Source organism: Myodes glareolus, chromosome 21 (genome assembly GCF_982192425.1).
Source record: "Myodes glareolus chromosome 21, mMyoGla1.1, whole genome shotgun sequence".
In the NCBI taxonomy this organism is placed as follows: Eukaryota; Metazoa; Chordata; class Mammalia; order Rodentia; family Cricetidae; genus Myodes; species Myodes glareolus.
In genome coordinates this window covers 20,075,752-20,088,157 of record NC_142046.1, presented here as the reverse complement: position 1 = coordinate 20,088,157, position 12,406 = coordinate 20,075,752, and the positions used below count along the sequence as shown (strand labels likewise).

At 50.6% G+C, this 12,406-nt stretch overlaps 1 protein-coding gene across 1 annotated transcript; it reads left to right on the top strand.

The window, feature by feature from the left end:
- Positions 1-356: 356 nt before the first annotated feature.
- Positions 357-2,398, top strand: Lcn9 (lipocalin 9). The gene is made up of 6 exons (XM_048452757.3): positions 357-452; positions 769-905; positions 1,250-1,323; positions 1,759-1,869; positions 1,994-2,095; positions 2,236-2,398. The coding sequence occupies exons 1-6, from the start codon at positions 357-359 to the stop codon at positions 2,265-2,267; spliced, it is 552 nt and encodes a 183-aa protein (XP_048308714.3). The 3' UTR covers positions 2,268-2,398.
- The last annotated feature ends 10,008 nt before the right edge of the window (positions 2,399-12,406 follow it).

Genomic DNA, 12,406 nt, shown 5'->3' with positions numbered 1-12,406 from the left:
CAGGACTCAAACACCTAGGTTCTGAGCTCCTCCCCCCAGCTTAGAGAGACAGAGCAAGGGCTCAGAGTCTCCCATGGTCTCAGCAGGCTGGCCTGGGTCCAGGGACCTGATGGCCAAACCCTGCCCGTCCTAACTTCCCCTGTTGCTTTCTGAACCAACCGCACATCACTTCAAGTGGGTTCTGCAGCCAGCTCTTGGATGTGACCAGTTAACTGGGGAGCGGGGGGGGGGGGGTCTTTGGCAGCCTTCCAATAGGACACAGGATGTGTGGACAGGCTGTCCACAGAGGCTGTCAACCACAGAACAGAAAGGGACATAAGGGAGTGAGGTGCAGGCCAAGGTGTCCACCAGAGAACATGGTCGTACTGCTGGTGCTGGGCCTGGTGCTCAGCCTTGCCAATGCGCAGTTCAGCCGGGATTTCACAGTGCAGAGGAACCACAACATGGCCAGGGTGGGCCAAGCCCTGTGGGGCTAGGTTAGGCTTCAAGAAGAGTACCTGCCCTCCCTTGACTGGGTGGGATGCTCAGCCTGGAAACAGGGTGTCTGTGCCTTGGGAGCCCTTCCCAGCTCAGCCATGATGGCAGCCAGAGGGTACAGAAGGAACCCTGAGAGGAATGAGGGCAGAGGCGGGGCTGGGAAGGCGAAAAGAGGTCTCAGCTTGGAGCTAATGTTCAGAGACTCACCCAGGAGCATGGGCATGGGGGTCAAGCAGCCCCAGGGCTGTGATAGCCCTCCCTCCCCCACTGTCACTCAATCTTTCCTTCCAGGTTTCCGGGACCTGGAACTCTCTTTTCATGGCCTCGGATAACATGACACGGATTAGAGAAAACGGAGACCTGAGGCTTTTCATCCGAAAGATCAATATCTTAAAGAACGGCAGCCTGAAGTTCGACTTCCATTTCATGTGTGTGTTGTCCACCGCCCCTCCCCCCAAGCTGAGACTTGGGGAGACTGTGTCCCCGTGCCGCACAGGAACTTCATACGCTCACACACCTGCATGCCTGGGCCAGTGTGTGAACGGTCACCAGCCCTTCCCTGGGGATCATCATGATGGGGTCAGGGGCGCCCTGGCCTGTTTCTATGTTCTGTGCTCCTTCTGGAGCTGAAAGGTCTGAAAGGCCCCCTCTGAGCTGTGGCGGTTATGGAAGCCAAGGTGCTAAGCTTGGGGGCTCAATGACCTCCTGCCGTGATGCAGGCAGGGGAAGGGACCGGTGCTTGCTCTGAGCCTCTCCCCTCTCTGTCCCCCAGGGTGCAAGGAGAATGTGTGGCTGTGACCATGGTCTGTGAAAAGACAGAGACCAACGGGGAATTCACCATTGCTTGTGAGTGGGATCCCTGCTCCTCCTTCTCTGGTGGCCAGGAAGCTTTTCCACTGAGGCCTTGCCCACTCTGCTAAACACTCACCCCCAACCCTAAAGCAAGAGCACTCTAGCCTAGGGGCAACTGAAGGGCCCCCAGTCTGGCCCTGTCTCTAGATATCACCAGCCTGGAACTCCCAGAAAGGCAGAGACTATGCTGAGGCCTGTGGAGACAGCACGCAAAGGCCCATCCTCAGACAGACAGATGAGGGCCATGTACCCAGCCACCCATACTCCCATACCACAGTCTCCTCCTGTGCCAGTACTGGGCATCCAATCTTCTGCTCCTTCCAATGCCTGCTTAGCAGAAGCTACCTACACATGACACTCATTCCAGAAGTAGGGGGTGGGGTGCCCCAGTGCCAGGGGAAAAGGATGTGCTGCCCTCTATCTCTGCAGACGAGGGGGAAAACAGAGTGTGGCTCTCAGAGACTGACTACAGAACGTACGTCATCTTCTACATGGAGAACATCAAGAATGGGACCAAGACCCACGTGCTGGCGTTCTATGGTAACCCAACCCCCGTCTGTTCGGGAATCCCAGCCACCGGTTGGGGGTCTCCCATGGGCCCTAGACACATGATGGAATGATGCCTTGGGACCCCTCCCCAACAAAGTCCCAAATTTGTCCCCAGTACGCATTCCAAAGTTTGAGAAGTCTTACCTGAAAAGATTTGAATACGTCTGCAAAATATATGGACTGGATTCACAAAGTATCATCGACTTGATAGACAAAGGTAGGCTCCCTGCTTTGGCCCAGAAAGGGTCCAGAGAAGGCAGAATTGCAGCGTGGTGTGCCTGGCACAGACAACCTGAGAATTGGGATGGGAGTCAGGGGGAGGCTCAGCAAGTCACTGACATCCCCTTGTCTTCCCAGATAACTGCTACGTTGTCCCAAAAAGGACCTAGTCAGCTTCCGGTATGTGAATTTTGATCTGAGTGTAAGACATGGCAGCCCAAGGTGTTGGTAGCCGGACAGGGTAGCACAGAGGCTGGGGGAGGTTCGTCCCAGAGTGGCCATGAGCAGCACGTCTCAGAACTCACACTCTGCCTGCTGCTGGGTTGTCCTACAGAAGCCGAGCAACACACCGTTCTTTGTAGAAGATTGTGTGTGATGGATTCCCAGAATCAGGGTTGTAGTGGGGCCTGACGGAATGTGTCTGAGTAGAGCAGGAAACCCAGCCCTGTAAACTACCCTGGATGCTGTGCTTAGGAAAGTGTAGCACTTGGTATTTACTGTCTCGCAGCTATACAGCCCAGAGACCTGAGATCCAGGTATTGCGGAGCCGGCACTGGGCATCACCCTCTTCCTGATGCTCGCCTGTGGCCACATCTCCCTACTCCCTGCCTCTGTCTTCACATAGCCTTCTGTGGCTGCATCTCCTCCTCCACTGCTAGATGTCAGACACCCAGGCATCCCAATTGACCTCACCTGATTTCTGAAGACTCTTGGCAAATAAAGTCTCTCCTTTGGTCTCAACATGAAGACAGACATGTGTTTGGGAAGTCACATTTGACACTTTGAGGTCCTTTCTTGGTAATGGGCCTCCGTGACAGTAAAGACCACCCTCAGAACATCCCAGAGACTGGCACCAGAGTCGCCTCTTAAAAGACCCTGCACACAGGCCCACGAGGTTCTATGGAGATACAGAGTCTGTAAGGCCCCTGTCTGCCCGGCTCTGGACTAGACTCCCTGAGAGATTAGTGATAGCAGCCCTGCTGGGAGAAGGGTCTATTCTGTGTGTTGATGAACACACAACAGATAAAAGTCACATTACAATGGTCTGCACTGGGCGTGTAGCAGGCAGCTGTGAAAGCTGAAAGGTGGCTCTGCATCGATGCTCACAGCAGCTGCTCACAGCAGCTCCATCCTTGACCACAGCCTGCAACAGCTGTCAGACTGCAGCAAGCCAGGGTCCTGGGTCAGCATGAAAAGAACAATGGCCAAACTATAGGAAAGGGGACAGATAAGAGGACACAGAGTCAGGAAAGAGAAGCAAATGTGACTCTAAATGGGTGGCAAGATGATCCCAGTTGTGCTGAGCAATACTGTCACTGAAGGACAGAGGTGGTGGGTACACAGCCCCACATAACGGATAAAATGCCCAGCACCAAACACACACATGCACACACACTCTCACATGCATACACACTCACAAACATGGGTATACACAAACATGCACATGTTCGTGTGCTCACACATATGCTTGTTCACTCATATGCACATGTGCACAATGCGTGCATATATACAGGATCATGCAATACGCACAGATACATGCTCATGTGCTCACATAATACACTCAGATACACACCCTTCCACATGCACATATGCATACAGACAGACAGACAGACACATGCCCACTCATACATGCACACATAGCCACACATACACACATATTCACATAGACAGAATGTTCATATATACTTATACACATGCTCACTCACGTGTGCACATGCACACACACACTCACACCAGCAAACATACTCACTCACATATGTACACATGTATGTACATGCACACACATTCACACATTCTTACTCATTGCACGCACTTCCCCTCTGTCCCAGGAAACAGTAAAAACCTTTCAGGGCAGGAGTGACCAACCTGTGTCTTGTGGGACTTGATCTTATTGTTGACAAGCATTACCATGCGGGTGGCTGGGCATTACTGGGGGCCCCTCTGGATTTCTTCTTATGACGTTATGAGAATCCTAACCCTCTCCAAATAAAACATTAAAATGAAGATATATTTGTCCTGTGACTCAACTGACATTCCCCTCATCTGTGGCATCCCTTGCCTGGCTTCCCCCGGCTGTCCCAGGCCCTATCATCAGCCCCATTTTTGTTTCTTTGCTGGAAACCCAGGTTCCTCCCAGGTACCCAAGTCCCCTGGGTCAAGGACCACACTCCCTGGCACATTCTGGGAAATGTTCCCCTACTGTTGAACAACAGAGGTGAAGGACCCTAGAGGAGCAGCTCCCAGCCTCTCGCCAGCCCTGTCTGAGTGAGGAGTGGCTGCCCTGGAAGACATGGGCAGACCTGGCCAGTGTGCTGTGGTGGGCGTAGGATTGCCCGGTAGCCACCCTGCTGAGTCCTCAACCTTAGTGATTGCTGAGATAGGAGCCCAGCAGGCTACTTCAGGTTATAGCTTGGGAGGCAGTCTGTCCTGGAGCAGTCCAGCTGTGGGGTGGGAGTGGGAGGCAGGCAGAGCTCGGCAGCCTTCTGAAGGGCTTGTCAGCAGGCAGAATGACTCTGTTGGGAGGATGGAAGGTTCCTGACACTCCAGGCTGCCCAACTTCTGGATCCCTTGGTACAGTGTGCTGAACCACAGCAGAGACAGACGTGCAAGGACCACCTACATGATCAGGGCCCGCTGAGGAGGAGAGATGGCATTGGTGCATTGGTTAGTTTTTTGTTTGTTTGTTTGTTTGTTTGGGGTTTTTTTGTTTTGTTTTGTTTTTGTTTTTGTGGGGTCTTTTTTGTACCTGCCGCAAAATCAGCTGAAGGAAGAGTTTATTTGGGCTCACTAGGGCATGGTTCCTTGTGGTGGGGACGGACGGACAGTGGGGACATGAGGCCACTGTCACACTGCACCCACACTCAGGAAGCAGAGAGAGGTAAACGACGGTGTTCATCGTCCTTGCCCTTTTAACTGGGTCTTGGGTCCAGCCCACGGAACGGTGCCATGGGTACATAGGGTGAGTCTTCCATCTCAAGGAACTCGATCCAGAAACTCCCCCAGAAGGGTATAGATCCTGTCAAATTGACAATATTGACTATTACAATTGGGGATCAGCATAGCGGCTGTCCTGAAGAACAGTAGGAAGTAGCTGAGTAGTACATATTTTGTGGGAGAGACAGGCGATCAAAATCCTTCCTAAGTTATGACACAGGGCTGGGGAGTTAATACATCCGTGAGGTAAAACTGTTCCGGTATACTGCTGGCCTGGCCAACCGAAAGCACGTGCTATGGACGGGTACCAAGAAAAGGCATTTGCCAGGTCAATGTGTACTGTGTACCAAGAGATATGTTAATCTGCTCAGGTAAAGGCACCACATCTGGTACAGCAGCTGCAATTGGAGTCACTCACTACTTGACTGAGTTTTCAATAGTCAATTGTCATTCTTCATAATCCAGTCTTCTGCACTGGCCAGATGGGAGAGTTAAAGGGAGACGTGCTAGGGACCACCACGCCTGCATCTTTCAAGTCCTTGACGGCACTCATTTCTGCACTTCCTCCAGGGATGCGGTGCTGCTTTTGATTCACTGTTTTCCTTGGCAGAGGCAACGCTAAAGGCTTCCATTCAGCCTTTCCAACCATAACAGCTCTCACGCCACAGTTCAGGGAACCATTGTGAGAATTCGGCCAAGTTTAAGTATATCAATCTCTATTATACATTCTGGGACTGGGAAAATAACCACAGGATGAGTTTGGGGACCCAATGGACCTGCTGTGAGTCAGACTTCAGCCAAAACTCTAGGGCCTCACCTGGCCTCTATAAGGCCCTACTTTAGCTGGAGGGCCACAGTGTTTCTTGGAGGCTCCTGGAATCAGCGTGAATTCAGAACCAGCATCCAGTAGATCCAGAAAATTCTGCTTGTTTCCTTTCCTTCATTGTACAGTCACCCTTGTAAAGGGCCAAAGGTCCCCCTGGGGAAGGACTGGAGAAAAGCTAACAGTAAAACTTTTAGGTGTTTTATCAAGGGCCTTACTCAGGAGAACCTAGCTTCACTCAAGGGATTCTGGGCGTGCAAACTGGCTCAAGGCTTGAAACTGGTTTCACAGGCCAAGTTCTACCTTTTGCCATGATCCAATGTGGCCTTCCTTTCATTTGTTTGAGAACTTTCCTGTTTAGGCACATCAAATAAAAACCTTGTAGGCCTCTTATCTATTTCATGCCTGGAAATATCCTGATGGATTAGCCAGTACCAACAGTCCATATGAACCGGGCCACCCGTGTTGGCCATTATGGGTCAGGCTATGATGGACATCTTTGCTTTGTTTATGCTGTGCATTGTGATAACCACCTTGCCTCCAGTGGTGCAGTGGTGCCACCCAGGATCCAGTTAAACCCACTGCAGTTAACTATCCCAACTGAGCAGCAGCTTCTCCGACTCTTAGGTCGACGTAAGGCAAAGGAAGATGGCAAAGGTCTTTGATGTGTCGGTGCAGCTCTCACCGTTCTGTGTCTTACAGGGTTTGTGAAGGGTGTGTCTTCTGCGCCTTCCCATTGTGGAGGATGAGGCCTTACACAGAGTACCCACGTTTCTCAGAGCCTAAAACTCCTTCATCACTGCTAAACCAAAGGGATATCAGGCATCTCCAACTCCTTTTCAGTGGACCATCGCTTGATAAATGCTTCAGCCAATCATTCAAACAAACCTTTGACACCTGTTTTGTTTTGTTTTGTATTAAACTGTACGAGCCTCCATATTAAACCTAGAAACTTTACTCAGAGGGCCCATATCAAAAAACTCAGCCTGATCCAGTTTATGTTCCTTCCACTATGACACGAGCTGCAAGCTGTCTATGGTGACTCCATTTTGGCATCTTGGATGAACTTTGTCTTTCTGAGTTAAGTGCCAGTAACTGTAAGGGAGACTAAGAAAAACAATTCCGGGAAGAAAAACATCTCAAGGACGTGGGCTCTTTGCAACAGTCATCCTGACCTAATTATTTTTGCTAATCTCATATTTTTACTTTTGTACTCTTTGCTTAGCTTGCAGCTGTGGGAAGGGAACCTTGGGGAACTTTCCAGCCAGTATATGACTTTTCTTGCTTAAATATGGATCCTGAGGAAGGCTCACTACTGTATTCAGGTCCTGAGTACCCAGATACAGTCACCATCTGAATGGAATAAAGACTTTCTATTGGTTCATTTCCGCAGGGTCTTCCCTTGGAGCCCCACAACATCACCAGTGTCCCGCACTCTTAAAATCCATCCCACACATATCCCCCCAGACTTCTACTTGACGGAATTAGCAAATACATAGAGCTCTTTAGTGGTGTAGCGCACCTCCTCATGGACCACATTTCCTCCAGAGGCCTGCTTTGCCTTAAACCTGGTTATAAGTCTCCAGGCAGACAAGGAAGGATTAATTCCCTCAGTCAAAGGCAGAAAAGGGTGGGGGTGTGAGGATACCTGCTGAGGGCGGAGAGACCACTTCCTCAGGTGAGACAAACCCTCGAGAATCCAAGGGTTCAAAGTTCTCAGCTTCAGTAGGACCCTCCCACACATCTCCAACCCAAGTTACAGAATCTCCAATTGATGCCCTTACTTCAACCACTCACCCCCTCTGAGCCTGGGACTTAAATTTTCGCTGTAATTCAGTCAGCCTTACTATGAGGATCAGTTTCATTTTCCACAGTTTGAGCTCTGTGGCTGCTGGAGAGAGGATTCTCTTCCAGGGCACACTTAGAAACCTCTAGACCGTGTATGTGCACCTAGAGCTGCTCAATTTCATCAGTGAGTTCATCGTTGTCCTTTACCATCTTCTGAGAGGTTAAAGTTGGTTAATTTGACCTTAGAGCTCATTCTTTTCGTTGTCAACTTATCCAGAGATGCTCGGAGCAACCAATCAGCATCATAATTTTCCTTATTTCCCACAAACTGCCAGAAGTTTTATCCACAGAGTCATCAGATCCATTGCCCCTTCGAGTTCCAGGAATCCTGTTGAAGAGAGAAGGAGGATTGTACGAGTGAGCCAGGGTGTCAAGGTCATCACAAGGGAACCCACAGAAACAACTAACAACTCACCTGGGCTCAGGAGCTCACAGACTCTGGACCAACAGCTAGGGAGCCTGCATGGGACCGACCTAGGCCCTCTACATACATATATGTAACAGTTATGTAGCTTGGACTATTCATAGAACTCCTAGCAGAGGATCAGGGGCTGTCCCTAATGCTTGGGCTGGCTTTTGGGAACCTATTCCTAATACTGGGCTGCCCAGTTCTCAATACAAAGGGAGGAGCTTAGTCCTTCCTCGACTTGATATGTCATGCTTTGTTGAAACCCATGGGAGGCCTGTCCATTTCTAAACAGAAACAGAGGAGGAGTGGATGGGGGGGGGGGATGAGGGACCAGAAGGAGAGGAGGGAGGGGAAACTGCGGTAGGGATGTAAAGTAAATTTTAAAAAAAATAATTAATAAAAAAAGCTATCCATTGCCCTCACAGTTGGTAAGTCAGGAAAAGCAAATGCATTATCTCCTTAGGTTTGTGAAATAGTCCACACCATGGGCTCTCAATACTCTCCCAGCTTCTAGGAGAGGCTTCCGTAACTGCAGCTGTCAAATTGGAAGCCTGTTCCAGACACTTTGAAAGTACATTCTTATACTTCTCTTGCTATCGAACCACTCCTAGTATCAAAATCTGCATTAATCAGGGTCCTCTAGAGGAATGCATAAATGGAATTTACTAGAATGGCTTACAGGTTGTGGTCCGTAAGTTCAGTAATGGCTGTCTACCAATGGAGGGTCCAAGTATCCAGTAGTCACTCAGCTCATGAGGCTGGATATCTTAGCTGGTCTTCACTATATGCTAAAACCCCAAAGAAGTAGGCTCCAGTTTTTGAAAGAATGGACTTGCTAGTGAGAGCAAGAGCAAGTAAAGAGAGCAGAAACTTCCTTCTTCCGTGTCCTTTATATAGGCTGCCTGCAGAAGGTGGGGCCCAAATTAAAGGTAGATCTTCCCACTTCAAAAGATCTGAACCAAAAATGGGTCTTCCCACCAGGTGATGGTGGCACACGCCTTTAATCCCAGCATGCAGGAGGCAAAGACAGGCAGGTCTCTGTGAATTTGAGGCTAGCCTGGTCTACATAGCGAGTTCCGGGACAGCCAGGGCTACACAGAGAAACAGAAAGGGTGAAAAAAGTGGGTCTTCTACTTCTAATGATTTAATTAAGAAAAAATTTCTCGTAGGTTTTTAGTTAATTCTAGATGTAGTCAGGTGGACAATTAAGAAAAACTATCACAGGCAGCTCTAGGTCAGTAAACCCCAACTGTCCACGGAATCAGAAACACCGATAATGCTGCCCCTTCTGTTGCTGGTGGGCCTGGCATTGTTCTGTGGCCTCTGGGCAGAGGAAAGCCCTCCAAGGACCTGGAGATACAGTTGTCAGAGGTGAGAAGGCAGAGGCTTTTAGCAGGGCTTCCAGGGTCAGAAGGATGCAGAGCCAGGACCAGGACTGGAAGGGCAGGCCCACGATCCCAGCGACATCATGGGACTTACCTAGGAGAGCATCATGAAAGTGTGGAAGTAAGGATGCAGGACACCTCAGTATCTTAGCCAGCAGGACCCCTGGGGCAGAGCTGTCATGGCCAGGGGCTGTGATAACTCTGGACACTTTTCTGTTTTCTGTCCAGCAAGCGAGGATGAGTCTCTTAGGTAGTAGAATGATCTCCGGTTGGACATGTTAGGTTGTCATAGACACCCCAGCTCTGGCAGACTAGAGCCAGACTTCAGGCACCCCAGGCCAGGCCATGGAACGTAAGCCTAGAATACAGTCTTCGCAAAGGCTGTAGGAGGAACTCCAAATGCAGCCAGCGGACATGGAGGGCAGCATTTGCTGTGTTCTTAGAAAGAGCTGCACGTCCATAAGGATGAGTCACAAAGTCTGGTGTCCTGTACAATGGCGTCAGAAGAGCTTGGGATCCAGATCCCCACTTCCTCTCCTGCATACTCACACTGCCACCCAAGGGCCAAGTATGGGCAACCAGATTTTTAGTCAGTGAAGAACCCAGCCTGAAATCCAGGAACCACCAGTCTGCCAGCACCTTGGATGTCCCTGGCCACAGTCTAGGCAGCATCAGGAGCCAAACGGGTATAGGAGGAGATGTGGAGCAGGGCCAGGATCCCTTTAGACACCTGCAGCTCTGGGAGTTGCCACCAGGTGGCATTGGTCTCCAACAGCTCATTTAGCCTCCCCAGGCCTGGTGGACACTTGAATTTTACGGAGTCCTTCAGTGCGAAGACTGGTAACTGGCTTCCTTGTAGCATGAGTCCAGTGTAAGGAGCAATGTGCTCGAGATTAGTAAGAAGCTGGGAAGCCCAACCCATGCCCCACCATCTCTCAGCCACACCTGTGCCCTGTGCAGTTACTATAGCTACTAGCCCCACTGGGCTGAGGAGCTACATCCAGGAGCTATGAATTCAGCACTGGTGGGATCTATCTTGACTTTGAGTTCTAGGAACTTTTTTCCCCAATGGGTCAAGACCAAAGCCAGGCCAGAAAAGATCTGAATAACCAGTAATCAACTAAACTCAAATTCCAAATTCCAAGAACATTTTAAAACAGCAGGGGCGTGAGGACAGATGCCCAGCTGGGAGCATCTCTATGTGACTCTCCTCCTTGCAATTGACTGAAGGGCAGACATCAGGAGGGGCTATCCAGATGCTCAGGAACTCAGAGGTGGGCAAAGTGGGAGAGTACAATACAATAAGATACAGTACAATAGGCAGACCACTCCAGCAGGCGTGGGATCACATTCAAAGACAGGCTCAGAGAAGTTCACCCAGTTAGAGCCAGTATGGTAAGCCTAGCCTCGAATTAGTTAACTGGGTGGAAGGGGCCCCTGTGAGTCCATTAAGAGGACCTGGCAGATGGCATTGAAAAGACAGTTGACCCAAGGTCCAGGGTGGACCCAGCCCCAAGCACCCTCAGGTCTCACTGAGCCTTCTGTCTATGCCTGTCTGCAATGACCTTGGCCCCTTTCCCTTCTCTGATGCTGGCACCATGGTCCTCTGAGGACCTTTTCTAGCCCTTGCATCTCACCACCCACCCAAGACCCCGGTAATGCTCCATGGGGCAAGTGGGAGGTACAGAGGAACCCCCACTTCTGTTCCCAGCACCTCTAGCAGGCACGGGCTAAGGCTGCCAGCTGGAGTATCACAGTGGCTGCAATGGTGTTCTCGGCCTTCAGAGAGCAGAGATGGCTGATCTGGTAGCTTTGAGAAGCCCAGCCTAGCAAGCCAGTACAGGGACTAAAGCACCAGCTGTGAGTCCCTGAAGAGAATCGGCTGGAAATCACTTGCTGGTCGTACTGGGGAGCCTGCAGCATGCTGGACCTGACCTGAAATTGAGGTGGCCCTGGAAAGTCTCAGGGTCAAAGGGTGCTGCTGGACAGACCATGGAGGAGGCTAGCCATTTCCTCCACACAAGGTGCCTGCTAAAGACGTCCAGGAGCAGAGATACGCAGCTTCTCCGCCCTCCTCATCTCAAGATCCTACAGTGTCACGTCCTTGCACGACTCTACCACATGAACAACTTCACGGGTGCCAGGGTCTAAGATGTGAGTCTCTTTGGGGTCGTTGCCAGTTGGCCACAACAGACAGAGTGGTAGGAAGTGGAGCAGCCATGAAAACAGGCTTTCAGACAGGGCTCGTCAAGGTGGGAATTAACGCACACACAGGGATGTTGCCATCATTTGTGACTCTAAATGAGTGTCAGGCGGAAGAAGAAATCAAAGGTCCCAAGAGAGGACCAGAGCGATCCATGGCCACCCCAAGCCTAACGCTTCTCTCTTGTAAGCACCTTGGTGTTGACCACAAACTGGCTTCTGAAAACAATGGGAAGGTGGTTTTGCACAGCTCGGGGGGTGAGGGGAGGTGTCCTCGTCAGTCACCTGGAGAAACTCAGGTGCAGACAGGACCTCCCTCCTCTGCTAGTTCCCCTGGCCTAGGCGTCCATCGGGTGGTAGGTGCATCATTTCCCCAGCTGTTAAGACAAGTCAAACTCTATTGGTCCATGTCCCTAGCAACTGCTTCTCTGGCTGCCGAATCTCCCATGCCCCAACTGTGGAGACAGGGAAAAGATGTGGTTCCTGTGGGAAGAGGGAAGGACAAACAAATGGAACACAGGTGACCTCTGCAACAGTAACACTGCCCTACCTGATACCAGAATGGTAGGCGTGTTATTGTTACATATCTGTGGAAACCTTCAGGGAGTGCAAGACAGACAGCAGCTGTGGGTGACAATAACAAGGCAATGTAGGCTCATAGACTGTAAGAAATGGGCCGTCCTAGTGGGGTGTGATAACAGGGGAGCT